This window comes from Anolis carolinensis, chromosome 3 (assembly GCF_035594765.1).
Source record: "Anolis carolinensis isolate JA03-04 chromosome 3, rAnoCar3.1.pri, whole genome shotgun sequence".
NCBI classification, from domain to species: Eukaryota; Metazoa; Chordata; class Lepidosauria; order Squamata; family Dactyloidae; genus Anolis; species Anolis carolinensis.
In genome coordinates this window covers 221,134,861-221,157,128 of record NC_085843.1, presented here as the reverse complement: position 1 = coordinate 221,157,128, position 22,268 = coordinate 221,134,861, and the positions used below count along the sequence as shown (strand labels likewise).

The 22,268-nt window shown below is 41.0% G+C and overlaps 1 protein-coding gene across 2 annotated transcripts in view; it reads right to left on the bottom strand.

Moving 5' to 3' along the window:
- The window catches only part of LOC100566564 (hexokinase HKDC1), a 38,403-nt gene extending 23,112 nt beyond the window's left edge, over positions 1-15,291 (bottom strand). The window contains exons 1-3 of one of the 2 annotated variants that reach the window (XM_062976250.1): positions 14,998-15,291; positions 1,428-1,590; positions 1,001-1,149 (exon numbers count right to left, since the gene is read on the bottom strand). In XM_062976250.1, coding sequence (XP_062832320.1) covers positions 1,001-1,149; positions 1,428-1,590; positions 14,998-15,060 — 375 coding nt within the window. In that variant the 5' untranslated portion in view covers positions 15,061-15,291. The remainder of the gene's footprint in view (positions 1-1,000; positions 1,150-1,427; positions 1,591-14,997) is intronic. The other variant, XM_008115198.3, reaches the window with a different exon arrangement.
- Positions 15,292-22,268: the final 6,977 nt, after the last annotated feature.

The window sequence follows — 22,268 nt, the reverse complement described above, 5'->3', positions numbered from 1 at the left end:
AAGATGGTAAGCAAACAGGAAAAAATTAAGGTGGGATAATGTAAGACTGACGCAGGTTTTAAAAAACTAAACCATGTTATTTCTAGATGGCACTGTCATACATTGAACTACCTTGAACCGCTGTTCCTTAAGAAGAGGGTAGTTTACTTATTGGACCTATATACAAGGATACAGTTCATGACAGCTTGTTGTCCGATAGGAAGAACAAGATAGCATCTCTTCTCATTCAATGTACAAGACAAAAAGGGTAGTGCAGAGCTTGGAAAAGTTACTTATTAGATAAGAAATATCAGAATCTCCCAGTCAATATGGTTATTGGAAAATGTACTCTAAAGCAGTTGGCTTTTCAAGCTCTGAGAGCTTAGGAAGTTCAGAGTAAGATTGGTGACATGCAGTGATCCCCCTCCAATGTCTTGGAGCTGTCCCAATGGCAGGCTCACCTCTGCTTGCAAATATTAAAATTAGATTGGACCAATAATTGGTGACTTTCTACCTCTGTGGTATAGAGAGTGTTCTAACCTACTGCATCCGTGCGTGGTTTGGTAACAGATAGGAAGGCGCTCCAAAGAGCCACCACTACTACACAGAGAATCACTGGTTGCCCTCTCCCCTCTTTGGAAGAACTTTATAGGTCCCACAGCCTTAGGAAAGGTCAGACCAATCTCGGGGATCCATCTCACCCGGCACATTCTTTTTCTGAATTATTGCCATCTGGCAGATGGTACAGGGTGACAAAAGCAAGGACAACCAGACTGAGAGCTTTTATTTTAGAGTTGTGGCTATGTTGAACTCCATGGTTTTGCATTGATGTGGCTTTGGGGACTGTGTGGTGGTGGTTGGGTTGGGTGGTGTGTACTGGGGAAGGCATTGAATTTTACTGTGCAATGGCACAATGACAATAAAGCTATTCTAGCTTAAAAGAAAAGATTTATGCTTATTTTATAGCTCATTAGATATTCAACTACTGCGTGTAAGGCCCAGAAGAAAACAGGCTACTTACATCATTTCCACTGCCTTGTATAATTTCTTTAGGTATTGGGTAGAATTGACTTTCCATTTGAACATTTTGCTTTCCATCTTCAGATACTTTGACCCTCAGAACACGAAATTTGGAGCCTCCAAGGTCTAAAGCGAGAAAGTCGCCCTTTTCTGTAACACAGTGGGAAAAATGGTAGAGTCTTCCGCACTTTGCTTAAATCACATACAGAAAGCAGAGTCTGAGAAGGAAATTAGACACGGATGCTGGATTTCTATTATTCTCAACATAATACTTTGTATACTACCTAAAACCTTCACAGATTTCTCTTTTCCCTCACAACTCTTGACTTTCAAATGCAAGATCTTTGGGAAACTTCAATGTAGTAATTCCTGATATAAGGTTCATATTATAATGATAGTGACAGAAGAAACTTCAGATTGCTGCTTACCTGAGCCATCAGGAAGTGATCGCACAAGTGTGGGGAGCATTTTTACTACAGCTGTTGGATTGGTGTCTCTTCCCAAACCTTTCACCATCTCTGACCGGAAACGGGTCATCACATCGAGGAGGACGTCATCCGAAAGCCGCATGTGGTAGAGGTATCGATCAACCTGTGGCAGAAGCACATAGAGCAGTGGTTCTCAACCTGTGGGCCACGGCCCAGCAGTGGGCCGCAAGAATGAAAATGTGGTCCATGAACCTCCTTATTCTCTATTTATTTTATTTTATTTATTTTCGTGCCTTTCCACAGAGCTCACCATTGCCTTGGATAGACCACATCAGCTCTAGATTATTCAATATAGTTTTCTGTGGGCGAGCAAATGTTGACTACTGGATGGCATATGTTCTGTATCATAAACTAGAGCTGATGTGGTCTACCCATTGCAATTTTCTGAATTAGCCCCAAACTACCAAACCTAATCTAAAGTTGACCAAAATACTGATTCGTAACCCTTTTGGTACTTATGTTGGAGAATGGTCCCTGGTCAAAGTGGGTCCTAGTCAAAAAAAGGTTGGGAACCACTGACAGAGGATCCTCATTATTGTTGTTGTAGCTGAGGATATGACTGATCAATATCGACCTATCACAGGGTTTTCTTGGCAAGATTTGTTCAGAAAAGGTTTGCCATTGCCTTCCTCTGAGGCAGGGAGAGGGCATGGGGGGAGGGGGGGGATAAAACAAAATCTACTTAAGTAGATAGAAGATAGATAGAAGATTGTAACAGGATTATAAGCATATGTTTTAAGTGGGGAGAGTTCTAATAATAACTTTTAATAATAACTTTATTTTTATATCTCACCACCATCTCACCATATTCCACCACCAACTCAGGGCGGCTTACAAGAGAGACCAAGCCCAGCACAACAAAGTTTACAAACTAAAAACATATTTAAAACATAATAAACATATAACAATATGATTTAGCAACTAAAAAACAGCAGAATATAAAAACAAACATAAAAAATTTAAAAAAACTAAACTAGATGGGAAGCATCTTACTATCATGCATATTGTTATTTTAGATTAGCAACTATGTAAAACGTTAACATTCTGAAAAAAAATCATATAAGCTGCATTAAGACCATTTCTTTTTTCTTTTTAAAAAATACAGTGTACTTTCCCGACTTAGATACCATTTTCAAAATGGTTAATTGTATATTCTGTTGGGAAAAAGTATACTGGAAATATAGTGTATTGCCCCAGAAAAGTAATCATATTTGCACTGGTTAGTAATGATCTGACCCAAAAATACGAATAGCTACAATAGCCTTTTACATACTATTGACACAGATTAATCTTACAGTCTTCTTGGCATTCCCATACAACCTGGGGGGAGCAGCATTAGAAGAAAAAACCCAAGGTAATCCATTTGTCAATCAGCAAGAAGTCACACAAAAGTTAGTAAACTTGTTCAACTGGATATTGAAAGCATGGGAGGATTTTTTTTCAGAATGTAAAGTATGCCACACTCCAGAATTAAAACAATGTTTTCAAGAGTTCAAATTCTATATATAGAATAATGAGTTGTAGTGTCACACATTTGTGCTCAGCTCAAAAATCATGCTTGGGCCCTTGATAGCAGAGACAAGGAATTGTATCTGTTTGTTGTGTTTTTGACTTATAGTAACCTTAGAGCTATCACTGGGTTTTCTTGGCAAGATTTGTTCAGAGGAGTTTGCCTTTGCCTGCCTCTGCGGTTGAGAGACTGTGACTTGACCAGGTTCACCCAGTGAGTTTGTGAGTTATTCATTAGAATAAGAATAGAAATAAAGTTTTGGACAGATATCAGTCACCTTAGAAAACCTGCTGTGACCCAAGATACTGATTAATGGAATGGGAGGAGTATATAGGCTGTAGTAATACTGAGTAAGTTACTCAGTAACTGGAATTGCTATGGGGAGCCCTCTCGACTCTGTCATAGCAAATTTTTACATGGAACACTTTGAGAAACAAATCCTGGAAACAAACAAAAAAGCCCACTATATAGTTCAGATATGTGGAGCTATGGAGAAGAAGAACTAGACAAGTTCCTGGACCACCTCAACAGGCATCCACCCAAACATCACAATGGAAAAAGAAAATGAAGGAAAACTGGCATTTCTATATGTTCTAGTCATCTGCAAACCCAATCAAAACCTGGGCCACACAGTTTACAGAAAACCTACACACACTGATAGATATTTACATTAAAAACTCCAACCACCACCCAAGTCAAAAAAAGAAGCACAATCAAAGCCCTGGCAGACCGTGCAAAAAAAAAAAATCTGCGAACCCCACCTCCTCCAAGGTGAACTGAACCACCTAAACTGGGCTCTACAAGCCAATGAATGCTCCACCACAGACATCAGAAGAGCTGCAAGACCAAGAACAAGCCACGAGAGAAAAGACAAAGATCCACCCAGAGGAAATGTGTTCTTCCCATACATCAAGCGAACCACTGACCACATAGGCAAGCTGATGAAGAAACACAACCTACAAACTATCTACAGACCCACCAAGGAAGTCCAACAAATGCTACATTCAGGGAAGGACAGGAGGGATCCTCTCACCTCTGCAGGAGTCTTCCGTATACCATGCAGCTGTGGACAAATCTATAGGGACCACCAAACGCAGCAGCATTGCCCAAACATGAGTCAAGGAACATGAAAGGGACTGCAGACTAACTCAACCAGAGCAGTCAGCCAGAGCAGAGCACTTGATGAACCAACCTGGACACAGCATATTATTTGAGAACACAGAAATGCTGGAACACTCTATCATATCAATAGTACACAGAGAAGCCATTGAAATCCACAAACATGTGGAAAATTTCAACAGAAAGAAGGAAACTAGGAAAATGAACAAACTCTGGCTACCAGTATTAAAAAACTCTAAAATCAGAACAGTAAATAAGGAACAACACTGAAAACAGAGGAATTCCAGACATGAATCTGGAACACCTCCCAACAAAGGATTACCCAGGCCGGAAGCAACCAGGCCTTGAAGCCGCAGGGCCATCAAGGGCTAATCAAGGTGATTAATTACAACATTCACACTGGACTCCAACAGATAAGAGTTGTTTTTCCCACCCTGGACCTTCCACAGATATATAAACCTCCCTTGCCTAATTTCCAACATACCTCACAACCTCTGAGGATGCTTGCCATAGATGTGGATGAAATGTCAGGAGAGAATGCTTCTGGAACATGGCAATACAGCCCAAAAAACTCACAACAACCCAGTGATTCCGGCCATGAAAGCCTTCGACAATACATTATACTGAGTAAGTTTGATGAGAGTTCTTGAGGGATGGATGGTGTTTTGGAGAGTGTGTTGGAGAATTGCTGCTGTGAGTAGAGGTTGTGAAGTTTGTATATTTTGTATATATTGCTGCAACAAAGGAGAAAGAAAAGTATTCCCACTTATTTGGGAAAGAACAAAAGTCTCTGTGTGTGTTATTGTTCGCAAAAAAAATCACTACAACTGTCCCTTTGGATACCGGAACTGATAAAGTCACTTCTGCAAGAACAGGAGTTTTATGACTTCATAGAACCTCTAACAGACTGTCAAAAAGAAAATCAAGCCTGGACTCTCCCTAGGTCCCAAGGTAACTAAAATGACATATCATGAGAAAACATGACTCACTAGAAAAGACAATAATGTTTGGTAAGATAATAGGAAAAGATGAAGACCACATCCCAGATGGATAGATTCAATCAAGGAAACCACAGCCCCAAATCTGCAAGATCTGATCAGGGCTGCTGATGACAGCAGAACTTGAAGATCTCTCATTTGTAGCATTGTTCAAAGAAGAAAGCTGACTTGACAGCAGTTAATAACAAGAAGAAGAATAGATTTTAGAAGCTGTCGTCTGGGATCGGTGGAGAGCGGGGCAAAGTCAGCCATGTAGGTGACCTAATGGGAAGGGAATTTCCATTTACAAAGGTGTTGAACAAATAGGTCTGCCCTGTACTCAGTCAGACATAAACATGGACTCATGGGACACATTCGGGTATATATTGCCCATTCTTGATCTCATTTGAAATCAAATGAGCAGAAATGATCCACTGCACTTCCGTGTAAACATAGATAACCATCACTGGAAAGCAAGTGGACACTGCCAGAAGCCTGGGTGAGTTGTCATTATTGATGTACCAGGGAGAAAAGAGGCATATGTTTTTCTGGGGCATTTCCCTTCCACAGGATGGTGTCCTGTTGCACCACAAGTCCAGGAAGGGACCAACTGATGAAGTGCGTTATGACAGTAGAGCTGAAAGATTAGGCAAAGAGTATGCATCCCACCTGAAATCCTGTGGCTGCCTCCTGCAGAATTCTGGGGCTTGCAGTTTAGGTGAGGGGTCTTTAAAATGCTCAGCCAGAGGGGTCCTGGGCCTCACTAAACTACAAGCCCCAGAATTCTGCAGAAATAAGGCAACCACAGGTTTGCGATGAATCAAAGACTCCCCATGGGTGGCAGATAAGCCTGTGATGCTTCAATATAAACATGTCATGTATCCAGTTCATTTTTGGAAGCCATTCAGGAAATTAGTAGTAAGAATGAGTAGGATTTTTAAAATAAAAAAATAAAAATTCTCAAAGATAAGCATACATTTGATTTTTTAAAAATCAATATGAGAATAGGCAATACTGGGAGCATCACTCTTCTAGACAGAGTGCTCTAAGATCCCTTCTACACTGCCACATAATCCAGATTATAAAAGCAAATAATCCACATTATCTGCTTTGAACTGGATTATAGGAGTCTACACTGCCATATGTGGTGGCACAGTGGGTTAAACTGCTGAGCTGCTGAAGTTGCTGACCGAAAGGTCAGCGGTTCAAATCCGGGGAGCAGAGTGAGCTCCTGCTGTCAGCCCCAGCTTCTGCCAACCTAGCAGTTCAAAAACATTCAAATGCAAGTAGATCAATAGGTACCGCTCTGGCAGGAAGGTAACGGCACTCCAATCAGTCATGCCGGCCACATGACCTTGGAGGTGTTTACAGACAACGCTGGTTCTTCGGCTTAGAAATGGAGATGAGCACCAACCCCCAGAGTCGGACATGACTAGACTTAATGTCAGGGGGAAAACTTTACCTTTATCTTTACACTGCCATATAATCCAGTTCAAAGCAAATAATTTGGATTTTATATGGCAGTGTGATCAGCTTCATTAAAAGTCTTCTTTGAATCACTGTTCATTCAACCATGGCCCGTTCTACACAGCTGTATAAAATCTAGATTATCTGCTTTGAACTGGTTTATATGGCAGTGTAGATTCAGATAATCCAGTTTGAAGTAGAGAATGTGGATTATCTGTCTTGATATTCTGGATTATGTATTTGTGGTGCTTCTGATGCCTCCTTTTTTGTCCAACAGCTACATGGCAAGGAGCTACAACACGACATTTTTCCATACTGGAGAACAACTGGGGCCCCTTCCACACAGTTAAACAAAACCCTACACTATCTGTTTTGAACGGGAATATATGGTAGTGTGGACTCAGATAACCCAGTTCAATGCAGATATTGTAGGCTATTCTGCCCACATGTATCTTTAAAAATATGATAAGCAATTTAAAAAAAGAAACGTGAGAGGAAACAACAATGCTCCCTAAGCCATGAATATTTGTAGAGCATCTTGCATTTAGTACAAACTTATTTTGAGAATATTGCTTTGCACATATTATGGAAATGTAAGCTTCCTCAGTGGTGGCACCCCTTGCTCTGAAACTGTCTTCCTTTGGAAATTTCCGCTTTCAAGCAATTTCCCCAACCTCTTGCCATTTATGTGCAAGTTAAAAACTAATATTTTGGGGTGTAAGGAAATGTTTGTCTCCTTGTTGCTTACATTGTTGATGTTCTTGTGCTTCTGTTAGGTATGCAAGGCTTAGGGTTTTAGATATTTATCATGGACTTCCTGGAGGAAAGGGAAGATATAGAATTAAAATTTTAAAAATACTGTGCTTCCAATAACAAGCAGGAAGAAACCTACTTATGCACATCACAGGCTGTCTTTTCACCAGATAGGACGTCATCGCTATTATCAAAAAGCTAACATTTGCCAATATGTCTTTTGAGGACATGACCTGACCTTTGCTGCCTCACATTAAGAAGAGATGGTGTGATTCCATTTTCCCTGCCTGACATTGCTTTCTTGCCAGGTTAAATAGTAAACAACTGTGAGTATAGTACCTGTTGGTAGACTAAAAATAAACAAGTAAAATGGAAATACCAAAACCCTAAAGTCGAGATTAAGAAACTTTGCTTTTGAACTACTACATTTTATTGTTCTTTCTAGACCACTGCCATATACCTGTCTTTCTCAACCTGGATATTTTATACAACTACTACCAAATACAGCCAAAAGGATCAATAGTCATCATATATAAAGGGCAGCAGTTGTGCCTGCATGCCACACACACATGCAATTTCTTTCCGAGGCAAGTTCTCATTCTTACTCTAGAAGAGGCCCTCGGCTGGAGACAGGCGTGCACTTTCTGGGCCTGTACCCCCCTCCCCAACACACACTCTCTTTCCAAGGAAAGGCGACAAGTTTTCATTCTTACTCTAGAGGAGGTGCTCAGCTTTCCCGTTACATGCTCCTGAAGGTACCGAAAGTAATGAAAAAATGGATAAAATGAAGGAAAACGGTTTCGTACACAACTCTAATTGCTGAATTACCCAAATCTAATGCACACCCTAATATTGGCAAGGTATTTTAGCCAAAAAGGTGAGAATTATATTCAAGTAAATTGGTATATGTGCTACTAAAGAGGCCAGGTCCTTCACAACATGCGCCTTAATCATATCATGGAAATATTCATGAAATGGAGATGAGCACCGACCCCCAGAGTCAGACATGACTGAACTTAATGTCAAGGGGAAACCTTTACCTTTACCTTAACTGCTCCTCAGTAGCACAGACTATTTTTTATTGTCAGTGCCCAAAGTCTACTAGTAGGCAATAATTAATCCTTGTGAAGATATCAGAGATTACCGATTACCTCCCATTCTGTGAACTATTCTGCTGAGTTATCCAGAATGGGTGTGTGGTTTTTAATGTATCATTCATCACTGATGTGCTGCCAGGAAAAAAATAAATATCAAGCAACCCATCACAACACTTGTGTTTGCCCCAGGCAGTGTGTGGGGTGGTTAGTGCATGTGAACATGTGCGTGTAAATGAAAGGCAGAGAGAAATGAGAATACAATCGTCTTGCACCAGACAGGAAAGCAGAGCTAAGCCTAACCATGCTCAATGATAACTTCCCTTTAGCTTCTTCTTTGAAAACATTTTTTTTCTACCTGCCAGGTTTACTTCCAGCAATTCAACTGGCATCAGTGGTATTCTCTTCCACTCCAAACAGGATTTCCTGCCATTTAAAAAAAGCTAACAACCACAGGAGGAGTTCATGATTTAGACTATTAGGATGTTGAAACTGGAGTAGAGGGGTCATTCTCTCTCCTTTCACTGGGTAAATCCATGTTTCTATATGGATTTATGGATGGATGGATGGATGGATGGATTGATGGCTAGATAGATAGATAGATAGATAGATAGATAGATAGATAGATAGATAGATAGATAGATAGATAGATAGATAGATAGATAGATAGATCACTAACAAACATGCATGCCCTTAAGTGTAAAACTGCAAGTACCCATAGGACAGTGCATTCTGTACTGTACAGAACAAAAAACAACTTGCTAGCCTTCCTATGAGGAAGTATGAATCGCCCAGCTCAGATGGAAGACCAAGAGCATTGGATGAATTGCATGCCCTCCATCGAGTGAGATGTCACAGCAGGTGAGAGATTACAAAGCCACCATGTTCTTATTTTATGGAAGACAATTTTCTGCTTGAAGAACTAGAAGAGGACAGTACTTTGGTAGGGAGAGTAAGCTTTGCTGTCATCCAAAGCATATTTTTAAGCCATATTATTCCAAAATTTGCAGTATAGCAAGAGGCTTTTGAAATTCTTGTGCAAGGAGCTCTGTTGCTCATCAACTATAAATCCCTGGACTCTGTAAGTTCTGTTTTCATTTATACTGTGAGCCACTTTGAATCCTATTCAGAAGAAAAGAAATGCATAAATAATAATGCAACCATAGCTGTTAATGTGAAATCAAAGTGCAATTGTGCAGTGTGGGGAAAAAACAAAGTCTGGCTTGATGCTAAGCAGCCTAATGGACAGAGATCTGAGATTGTGAAATTGCCTATCCATTATTAGCACCAGGATAGCAGACGTAACAAGCACACAGTTTACTTGTCCATAGTCTCTGCCCATTTTTGGTAAATTAGATATATCTATATAGATATATATCTAGATATCTATATATGTATACATCATGCAACTTGATGAATCCAAGGCTGGAGTTAAAATTACTGGAAGAAACATTAACAACCTTAGATATGCAGATGATACCGCTTTGATGGCTGAAAGCGAGGAGAAGCTGAGGAGCCTTTTAACCAAGGTGAAAGAAGAAAGGGCAAAAGCTGGGTTGCAGTTAAATATCAAGAAAACCAAGATTATGGCAACCAGAGTGATTGATAACTGGCAAACAGAGGAAGAAAATGTGGAGGCAGTGGTAGACTTTGTGTTTCTAGGCGCGAAGATTACTGCAGACGCAGACTGCAGCCAGGAAATTAGAAGACATTTACTTCTTGGGAGGAGAACAATGATCAATTTCGATAAAATAGTGAAGAGCAGAGACATCACACTGTCAACGAAGGTCCACATAGTTAAAGTAATGGTATTTCCCATGGTAACCTATGGATGCGAGAGCTGGACCAGAAGGAAGGCTGAGCGAAGGAAGATAGACGCATTTGAACTGTGGTGTTGGAGGAAAATTCTGAGAGTGCCTTGGACTGCAAGAAGATCCAACAGTCCAGGAAATTATGCCCAACTGCTCACTGGAGGGAAGGATATTAGAGGCAAAGATGAAGTACTTTGGCCACATCATGAGAAGACAGGAAAGCTTGGAGAAGAGAATTATACTGGGGAAAATGGAAGGAAAAAAGACGAGAGGCCAACCAAGGACAAGATGGATGGATGGTATCCTTGAATTGACTGGCTTGACTTTGAAGGAGCTGGGAGCGGCAACGACCAACAGGGAGCTCTGGCGTGGGCTGGTCAATGAGGTCACGAAGAGTCAGAAGCAACTGAAGGAATAAACAACAACATATATGAATCTGTATGTCTGTCTGTGTATGTGTAACCTGGTCAGATTCCAAGTGCTCTGAGGATAAGGAAGGGGATGCTGGGATATAATCTGAATGCCCAAAATAGGATAGAAGTGGCCTGGAGAGAGTTGTTTTCAAATCTCCTGGCAGTTCCCATGAGACTGGAGAAAGCAATATCAATTCTCATGAGAACCTGCCAAAAGTGCAGTCTCAGAGAAAGGTGGGAGACAAATGTTTGTCCAGATCAAGGAGCTTGAAATTTCAGAGGCAGAGCGTACAACGGACAGACTCACTTTTCTCAGCAGCTTAGAGATAAGGAGAGGAAAAGTAGGTGTGTGAGAAATGATGTAATGGGAGGGATTGAGGTCTTTAAAGTGATTTCTGCTGGTACAATTCTTTGTGAGAGCAATATTGAATTCAAGGGGGAAACAGCTCTCAGTTCCTGTTCTTATGTTTTGTTTCATAGAACAATGGGCCTTTCTTCTTCTTCATTTGATTGACTAGCTTAATGATAAAAATTCAGTCTTAGATTTGTTGCCTGTGTTTTAAAAAATAATTGGGAAGAGAGACTTGTCCTCCTTGTGCAACTTGTTTTAACATTTGAAGAAATAATAAATGCAAATTAAAAATGTGTACGTGATATTACCTTAGTGACATTTTTCTAATCTTCTATGTACTTTCTCAGAGGATGGGTCCCAGAATTCCCCAGCTACCATGGTCAGTGACATTGTAACCTGGTAGTATCTGGGATATGTAATATTGGAGGTTCTGCCACTGCATATATTTGCCCATTAAAACACACATATACATCTGCATATTGAATCCCCATAATATCTTTGGTATTATTACTGGGGCAATTCGAGAAATTAATACGTTGTCTTTGAGATGTTTAGTATTCATGTAGGGTTTTGAGGTTGGTGATAACTACCGTCAGAAACTCCTTATCCACCCGCTACACCACCCCTACTAGAAGCCATCCCAACATTTATGTAATAAAGATATCAGTAACATACAAATGTCAGGCTTCAAATGGGGAACTCATCTCAATTCCCAAAAATTTGCTCCATGCTGGTGAGAAGGCGTTATTTCAATCTAAACTACAATCTAAACTACATAACAAGGCTGACTCAAATACAATTATGTTACACTTTATAATTTGAATATAATGGAATACTGAGGATTTAAAAAGACAGATACTTGGGACTGGGGGCAAAGGCTTTTTAAAACAAGGACTTTAAGAACACAATCTTTCTTGTGACAGACTCAGTTCCTTTAACTAATCTGTTCTCATTTTTCAAGATGGTGAAATTGCTTCACGTAATTGTCATCCCCTGTAGAGGTTAGGAAGGTTGCGTGACAGTCTACGCATATGTGTGGAATTCCACTCTGACAATGGAGAAATTGCCAGGGGTAGGTGAGCAGAGGAGGAGGAGAGACAAGTTTTACAGTAAGAATAGAATCCTGCATTGGAAGACACTCATGCAAAAGCCATTCCTAATTTCATTAAATTATATTACATTTCATAAAAAGATTTAGATTAAAGCATATTTAACAATAAAAGGTGCTATTGCATCCCATCTTTTTCATAATGAAGTTTTCGCTGTTTACCCTTGGAAAGCTCTTCTAAATATTGGTAATGTGTATGTGTGTGAATTCAAGTCACCTGTTGATCCCACAGATTTTATAGGGATTTCCTAAACAAGGAATACTCAGACCTAGTTTTGCTAGTTCCTGCCTCTAAAATGCAGTCCAAAACACTGGATTTGTGGGTACTTTTCCATCCAAGTACTAACCAGGGCAGACCCAGCTTAGCTTCCAAAATCAGATAGGATCTAGTGCAGTGGTTCTCAACCTGGGATCCCCAGATGTTTTTAGCCTTCAACTCCCAGAAATCCTAACAGCTGGTAAACTGGCTGGGATTTCTGGGAGTTGTAGGCCAAAAACATCTGCGGACCTCAGGTTGAGAACCACTGATCTAGTGCCATTGTGGTATTTCGCTCCTTAAATAATAGTAGACTCATTTAAATAGAAAGTTGCAAACATGACTAAGGAAGCTGTATATAAATATTCCCTTCTCCATCCTCAAAGATTTTAATAATATATGTAGCTATTCTCCATTCATCCACACAATTCTCCTTACGGTAAAAAGTTTTTGATCAGATGGACAAGACCAGTTCTTACTGGTGCCGGTTATTCCAACTTTGATAGGGATTCATTGCTGGTGAGCAAATTATTCCATCAGACTGAACATACCATTTAGATTCAAAACATCTCATGGTTTTAATAACACTATGTAACACAGTTTTTGTTCCTGGGTTATAAATGTCATTTCCTAATTGGTTCTATCATAAAAACATGGAAAAAGTTTATTCAACTGCAAAAACTTTATTTTTGCAGGACATCCTACAGCACATTTTGCTATAGTTTTTCGATGAATATCTTGTAGTCTCAACCAATTCAACATAGGTTGTGGCACAAAAATGAAGTTTCTAGAGTATAATTTTCAAAGTAGGTAAAGGTAAAGGTTTTCCCCTGACATTAAGTCCAGTCGTGTCCGACTCTGGGGGGTTGGTGCTCATCTCCATCTCTTGGCCGAAGAGCCAGCGTTGTCTGTAGACACCTCCGAAGTCATGTGGCTGGCATGACTGCATGGAGTGCCATTACCTTTCCGCAGGTGTTGTACCTATTGATCTACTCCCATTTGCATGTTTTCGAACTACAGGTTGGCAGAAGCTGGGGCTAACAGCGGGAGCTCACTCTGCTCCCCAGAGTCGAAATGCCAACCTTTCAGTCAGAAAGTTCAGCAGAAGTACTACACAATTAAACAGGAAATAATACTTTAAAAACAGGAACAGTTTTTTTTTTCAAATCTTGTTATCTAGTGTAATCCCATCAATTTCTTTCATTGTTCCTTGCTCATGGTAGATTATTAACTTTACACTCAACTTCTACCAAGATGTCTCTCCTTGACCCTCGGGATTTTCTGTATACAAAAGGATAAACACTCTTGTTACATTCCAAATAGATTACTGCAACACGCTCTACATGGGGTTGCCTTTGAAGACTGTTCGGAAGCTTCAATTAGTCCAATGGGCGGCAGCCAGATTGCTCACTGGAGCGGCATACAGGGAGCATACCACCCCGCTGTTACGTCATCTCCACTGCCTGTCAGTCTGCTACCAAGAACAATTCAAAGTGCTGGCTTTAGCCTATAAAGCCCTAAACGTTTCTGGCTCAGCTTACCTGTCTGAATGTATCTCCAACTATGATCTACCTCGAAGGTTAAGATTGTCAGGGAGGCTCTGGTCTCTATCCCACCACCCTCATACGCGCAATTGAAGAGGAGAGGCAGGGCCTTGTCAATGGTGGCCCCCGTCTGTGGAACTCCCTCCCTAATGAAATCATGTTGGCCCCCTCCCTCCTGTCCCGTAGGAAAAAAACTCATAACATGGCTCTGGGACCAAGCGTTTGAGCAGGATATGCAGCAATAATTAACAAGAATGATTTCTGTGATCGACAATGGACAGACTCTGGATTATGACATTGAAGTGGTGTAATTTTTTAAAATGATGTTTTATAATGGATATTTTTAACCAATTGTTTTAATTGTTCTTGTTATTATTGTTGTGTTGGCATCTAATTGTTGCCAGTTGTAAGGCTGCCCTGAGTCTTCCTCTGGAGGTGAGAAGGAAAAGGATATAAATGTATGAAATAATAATAATAATAATAATAATAATAATAATAATAATAATAATAATGTAAAGGTTCCCCCTGACATTAAGTTCAGTTGTGTCCGACGCTGGAGGTTGGTGCTCATCTCCATTTCTAAGCTGAAAAGCCGACATTGTCCGTAGACACCTTCAAGGTCATGTGGTAGGCATGACTGCATGGAACGCCATTACTTTTCCGCAGGTGTGGTACCTATTGATCTACTCACATTTGCATGTTTTCAAAATGCTAGGTTGGCAGAAGCTGGGGCTAATAGCAGGAGCTCACTCTGCTCCCCGGACTCGAACCTGCCAACCTTTCAGTTAGCAAGTTCAGCAGCTCAGTGATTTAACCTACTGCGCTATTGTGGGCTCCAATAATAATAATAATAATATATATATTCTGCCTCCATCTCCCTGAAGGGACTCAGGGTGACTTCCATGGAGACAAGCCCGATCCAACAAAAATTAAAACCAAACACAAATTAAAACATATCTCAATAATAATAATAACAATAATAAATCTGATGTAAATATTCAGTTTTGTTCACCTTTCCTAAGGAAATGCTAACTCTTTTAGAACAAGACCTCATATTCTCGTTTTCAGCCCTTAAACAAATGTAATCCAGCACAATCAAAGCTTACCTTTTTGATCTGATCTTCTTTTAGCTTTGTAAAATAGAAGGCTACCAAGTGTACAGCGAACATTTTCCCAGGTTCTTTGATGCAGACTGAATTAGTGTGTTGTAGAACTAATAACTCCTGGTCTTCTTCACTCAGTAAGATGGCTCTGACAGGATGCCTTCAGCAGCCGTGCCATTTCCCAAGCGATTTCTGAGAATCCCGTGGAGCAGCAACCCCTGAACCAAATCTATACAGTGTGATCGGTTCAATGATTAAACCTCAGCCGCCTGCTCTCCAGCCCGGCAGTCCCTCCCTCCACTTGGTACAGTCTCATACTGAGCAGGTGGCCAGCTGCCAAATGTGGAGAAAAGAAATGATTAGTTACTGGCCCAACTTTGGGTTTAAAAAAAAAAAACCTCTGAACAATCCAGTTGCTATGGTGCTTTCTTTGTGCAACCGAAGCCCAGCATGAATTTCCACATCATGGCACACTTCCAGTAGGGGAAAAAATGCTATAAAAACAACCCGCTTCAATAGGAATTATATCTCACTTACAGCTTTTACTTAGGGGATTATGGGAATGAGGGCACTTCTGTCTTCCCCTATTTTCTGGTTGCTACTGTAAGGCTCAACACGTCCTTCCATGTGTTTTCTCAGTCAAGGATGTCACACACACTCACACTTGCGCCTATTCCCCATGCATGTCCCATCTCACTGGCTCTTCACAATGGTTCTTTGCCCAATGCTACCACCACAAAGCAAATCCCTCACTTCAAAGCTTTCAGATCTCTCCACGAACTGTAAGTCCATACCACACACTTTTAGCAGTCTGATCCTTTCACTGCCCTGGCTCCAGACTATGAGATCCTAAGATCAGTAGTTTGTGGAGACACTTTAGGGTTCATACAGAGTGATTGCAAATGCCAGATTTTGTTCCTATTCATTCTGATTTTACATCGTGTTAGAATAAACAGACCTAGGAAGCTGGTGTTAAAAAAAATTCTGGCCACACTGGGCGCTGACCAAAAAACTTCTGTGATGAACGTACTATAAATGTGTTTAGATCTCCAAACCAAAGTCAGGAGGAACGCAAACAAATTTAGGGACTTTCTGGTCTTTTTAATCTGTCTGTCTGGATACATGCCCATTAGGGTCTTTGAGAACACTCCCCTGAATTGCATTCTTCAAACTTTCTGACAGAAAATTCTAAATATCTCATGAAACTACAAATCCCAGTATTCTCAGTAATGGAATAGCAGCAGTTAAATGGGATCATTGTGCAGTGCAGATGCACCCAGAATCAGGGAAGTGAAGTAATACAGAGGAAAATATTGTATACTCTCATTGTGCATAATAGTATGGAATAGCAATCAAATTCAGTGTGATTTATACCCAACCAGTTTGGTGGAGTGGTTAAAGCACTGGACAATGACTTTGCCAACTATTTCCAATCATGGAAACCCAATGGGTGACACATTCTCAGCCTCAGAACACCCTGTGATAAGTTTCCCTTAGTGTCATCATAAATTGGAAATAACTTGGGCCCCTTTTACATAGTCCTATATTACAGGATCTGACCCCAGGATTATCTTCTTTGAACTGGATTATATGAGTCTACACTGCCAATTAATCTGGGATAAGAAATTAATCTGGGATCAGATCCTGGGCAGTGTACATCCAGCCTTGAGGGCACAATACAAGGATTTATAGGTTTCGGAAACCTGGTGTTGAGCAGGGGTGGAGAACCTCATACTCTGGACCTGAATCTGGTCCTCTGGGATTCCTTAGACATCCCTACTCTCTTCATTGACACTGGTGGTTTTTTAGTTTCTATGCAAGGCTTTCCCCCCTGAGTCTAAAGGTCAAATACCTCCCCCAAGGCTTAGTTGGCAAAAATCTCTTTAATCCACTTCCCCTTATTTATTTACTTAAGAGAAGATATGTGTGATTACTTGCATTCAAACAATGACATGAAGTCAAAGTTCAAAAAAAAAAAAAGGAATGCTTGAAGATTCTGTTGTTCAAGTAGTTTCTGACTTACAGCGACCCTAAGGAGACCCTTTTAGGTTTTCTGAAACTGAGAATGTGCGACTTCTCCAAGGTTGCCCATGATCAAGTGGAGATTCAAACTCTGGAGTTGTAATCCAACACTCAAATCAGTACACCACATTGGAAACAAATATGTGCCCCTAAATCAAAACAGTGCGGAGAACTGTTTTAGATCATATTATCTGGAGCTACATGCATGATTCCCAAAATCTCATCTCAACGTATGGTGACCCTATGAATTTCATAGTCTTTTCTTAGGCGAGGAATGCTCCAAAACTAATTCCTTTCTCTGAAATATAGCTCAAAGCACTTAAGTTATAGTCCCAGCCTGCAACATAAATATGACACAATATGATCCTCACATCCTGGAATTACCATGGAAGTGTGGAACCATGGATAATGAACTCCATTGAAATTAATAACTTCTGGCAGAAGCATACCATAGAATTGTGTTGGAGAATCTAGAAAATGCCTAGAGGAACACCTCTCTAAGCATTGCTAGGCCCTCCAGCACGGCTTTTTGGAAACCTTCTGGTAGAAGCATACTATAAAATTATTCTGGAGGATCTAGCTATGCGACGATAGAACATCTCTCTAGGTCCTCCAGCATGACTCCTTGGTCAACCATAGAATTGCACAAGAACCCAAAACATGCATAGAGAAAACATAAATTTTCTGTTGTATGTAAATGAAACCTCAAGTACTGGTCCCACAGATAGAAATGTTGTACTGTTATAAAATGTTTTATAATAAACAGTTTGATGGCCTTTTGTAATATCTGCCAGAGGGGACTATCTTATTCCACCTCTCCCAGGCCAGCTCTAGGAGACAACAAACATTAATTCAAGCACAGAGAGTTGCAATGCAATGCAAACAAAGGTTTCACTCACACCATGTGATTCTGTACATCTCTCCTTGGTCCAAGATTCTCACTCTGTAGAAATCTAGGGCACACAAAATGGTCCTTACATTGCTTCAGAACAACATAGACATGGGCCAACTAGTCTCCCCCTTCTTTACACCTCAGTCAAAAAGCTTCTGCCATCCCCTTGCACATAAAAAGGAAAACAATGGACTAATTGTGTCCTGGTGACATCATTACTTACCCTCAATTAAAGAGCAGCAGTTACAGAGTACAATACAATAGTAATGCAATGACACACTATTCACATGAATCCTTGGAAGAATCGGGAGATGGAAGTTTCCCACCTTCCAAGCTATGACCTAGATATGGCCTAAGGTGGCTTGGAACAAGAGTAGCACCATCATCATGAAAATATACAGTGGAAATGAAGAGGAAGGTTCCCACACACAGATCTGGGTTAATGATGGCCCCTGACCTGAATCAATTGAAAAATACTGCAAAAACTGACCCTCGGTCTATTGACCTTGGCAACAGCCTGGCCAGCCTTACCATTGGCAATGAAGTGGCTGCTGTATCGGGGTATTGGGTGGCAACCTCTGCTTGATGGGGTTACACTCCCCTAAAGTTGCAGGTCCACAGTTTGGGTGTCCTCCTGGACTCAGCGCTGACACTTGAAGCTCAGGTGTCGGTGGTGGCTGGAAGGGCCTTTGCACAGTTAAAGCTTGTGCGCCAACTGCGACCATACCTCGAGAAGCCTGAATGCTGGGAGTTGCAGTTCAACATGTGGAGGGCTTTCCCACTTTTTTTTCAACGCTAGGACTGTAGGCTGACATGGGCGTAATTCTTACTGTGGGCAATCAGAACAGTTAATTTTAGTACTGGCAGAAAAGGCTTATAAAGCGTATATAGTTTAAGCAACAAGTTGATATATGTAGAATGGACTTTCATGAGTAAAAAACTTGGATAAGGTTTTGAAAATCTTTCCTAACAGTTTTTCTGTAGCAGTATCCTAACTATGTAACTCCCTTCCTTGAGAAATCAAGTTGGCTATAGCTCATTTGAGCTTTGTTGTTATTTGTTCAGTCACTTCTGACTCTTTGTGACCTCATGGACCTCACGGACCAGCCCACACCAGAGCTCCCTGTTGGCCGTGGCCACCCCCAGTTCCTTCAAGGTCAAGCCAGTCACTTCACGGATACCATCCATCCATCCATCCTTGGTCGGCCCCTCTTCCCTTTTCCTTCCATTTTCCCCAGTATCATTCTCTTCTCCAAGCTTTCCTGTCTTCTCATGATGTGGCCAAAGTACTTCATCTTTGCCTCTAATATCCTTCCTCTAGTGAGCAGTCAGGCTTTGTTTCCTGGAGTATGGACTGGTTGGATCTTCTTGCAGTCCAAGGCACTCTCAGAGTTTTAGATTGGCATTAAAACCAAAACTGTTTTGCCAAGCAACTAACGTGTTGCTTTTTAACACACTTTAAATCACATTCTGTCCTTGTTTTTGTATTGCAGTTGCAATTTGGTGATTTTTGTCCTATAGCTGTTTCAAAAGGTATATTGCTTTGATAACCCCAAAAGTAGTTTATAAAAACTTCCAAATCATAATATGTACTTCTTGGCTAGCCTTCTATACACATTTTGATGCATTTCACACACTGCCTCACATAGTAAACTCGTGGTCCAAAAACTCTTGTATTCTGTATTCCTCTCACACAACTACCTTACTGAAACCTACTGAATCTTAAATGGTGCAATTCAGGCTCCTAACAGAAGAATTTTGTTCTGTGCCAGCGAGCTCCAGAACAGTGTCACAGGGTATTCGTATAGTAATATGCCCTTTTCCGTGAGATCATGTGAAATTGGCATTCTTCGCCAAGTTAATTCAGTCCACACCATTAGGCTGGAGGAAAACGTTCCTCTAAATGAGCTTTCAAAATGGATGAACTAACTTCAGGGAGCTTACAACTGTTACTGTGGAGACACCATGGGAACATGCAAAGAATTAAAGAATATGCTGATCTCAGCAATATCCCAAAGAATGTCATAGAGTTAATACGGTATTTTTAATCCTTAAGACTTCAAGGATCAAAAATGTATTAACATTAACCCTTCAAAACTCACATTACACAGAATAGATTCCTGTACCTCCTGTGTGCTCAGGTGTTTCTGTGTCAAATTATTATGTGCCAGGAAATTCCATTTTCTTTATCTTTCTTTCTTTCTTTTCTTTTTTTTGGGGGGGAGGAGGGAAAGGACTAACTCCCAGAATATGTCAGCTAATATGACCATGAAGATCAGACGAGTTAGTCCTAGAAGTTGTAGTCCCAAAGGGAACCTTTCCCAGAGCAAATCATAGAATCATAGAGTTGAAAGAGACCTCACGGGCCATCCAGTCCAACCCCCTGCTAAGAAGCAGGAAGATGGCATTCAAAGCACCCCTGACAGATGGCCATCCAGCCTCTGCTTAAAAGCCTCCAAAGAAGGTGCCTCAACCACACTCCGGGGCAGAGAGTTCCACTGCCAAACCACTCTCACAGTCAGGAAATTTTTCCTAATGTTCAGGTGGAATCTCCTTTCCTGTAGTTTGAAGCCATTATTCTGCGTCCTAGCCTCCAGGGCAGCAGAAAACAAACTTTCTCCCTCCTCCCTATGACTTCCCCTCACATATTTATACATGGCTATCATGTCTCCTCTCAGCCTTCTCTTCTGCAGGCTGAACATAGCCAGCTCTTTAAGCCACTCCTCATAGGGCTTGTTCTCCAGACCCTTGATCATTTTAGTCACCCTTCTCTGGACACATTCCAGCTTGTCAACATCTCCCTTCAATTGTGGTGCCCAGAATTGGACACGGTATTCCAGGTGTGGTCTGACCAAGGCAGAATAGAGGGGCAGCATGACTTCCCTGGATCTAGACACTAGACTCCAATTGATGCTGGCCAAGATCCCATTGGCTTTTTTTGCCACCTCATCACATTGTTGGCTCATGTTTAACTTGTTGCCCAAGAGGACTCAAAGATCTTTTTCAAACATACTGCTGTCAAGCCAGGTGTCCCCCATTCTGTGTCTTTGAATTTTATTTTTTTCTGCCTAAGTGGAGTATCTTGCATTTGTCCCTGTTGAACTTCCTTTTGTTAGTTTCGGCCCATCACTCTAATCTGTTAAGATCATTTTGGAGTATTAGCTATCCCTCCCTGTTTGGTGTCATCTGCAAACTTGATGATCATGCCTTCCAACCCTTCATCTTAAGTCATTAATAAAGATGTTGAACAGTACCGGGCCCAGGACGGAGCCCTGCAGCACTCCACTCGTGACTTCTTTCCAAGATGAAGACGCATTGGTGAGCACCCTTTGGGTTCGTTCACTTGGCCAATTACAGATCCACCTAACTGTAGTTTTGCCTAGCCCATATTTAACTAGCTTGTTTGTCAGAAGGTGATGGGGGAGTCAATCAATCTTATTGAGAGCAATTATTAATTCACATAGTCATAACATAAGTTTTGATTTATGCATAGGAGGGGCTACAGGTTGTCCTGACCAGGGAGGATGCTTGAACAAGAAAGCTTTGCAAAACACATTAACCACTTCCTCACCTTGTATTTTTAGACATATGCCTATAAGGATATGAAATGCTGAAAATGGTACAAAACCAAAAAATATACTCCTTTTTTTCTTCTAAAGGTGCAATTATGTGGCCGTGGAGGCACAGAGGGTTAAACCATTAAGCTGCAGAACTTGCATACCAGAAGGCTGGCAGTTTAAATCCGCGGGCCGGGGTGAGCTCCCACAGTTAGCCCCAGCTTCGGCCAACCTAGCAGTTCAAAAACATGCAAATGTGAGTAGAGCAAGAGGTACCACTCCGGCGGGAAGGTAATGGCACTCCATACAGTCATATCAGCCACATGACCTAGGTGTCTACAGACAACGCCAGCTCTTCAGCTTAGAAATGGAGATGAGCAACGCTGTAATAACAGTGAGGCCGTGGACCATATTTTAATTCTTGGGGATCATTGGTGGTCCATGGTCCACAGGTTGGGAACCACTGGTAAAGGTCAATTCCCATGCCATCTGTCACACTGCACATAGCTATCTATCAACTGTAAAATGCTCTATCTCAGTCTCACCATATTTTATTTAAAAGCATACACCCAAGATACCTAGTGAACTGTATTACCAGCATTAAAAGCTACACTAATACAGATGGTAAACTCTTTTTGTTATTGTGATTTGCTTCCAAATCAGCCTCAATTTATGGTGATCTTATGGATGAGAGATCTCTAAGGACCCTGGTCAGCAAGTCTGGTTTTTCAAGATCAGGGCCATGCCTTCCTTAACTGAATCAACCAACCCCTGTAGCGCAGTCTCTCTCTTTTGTTCTTGGC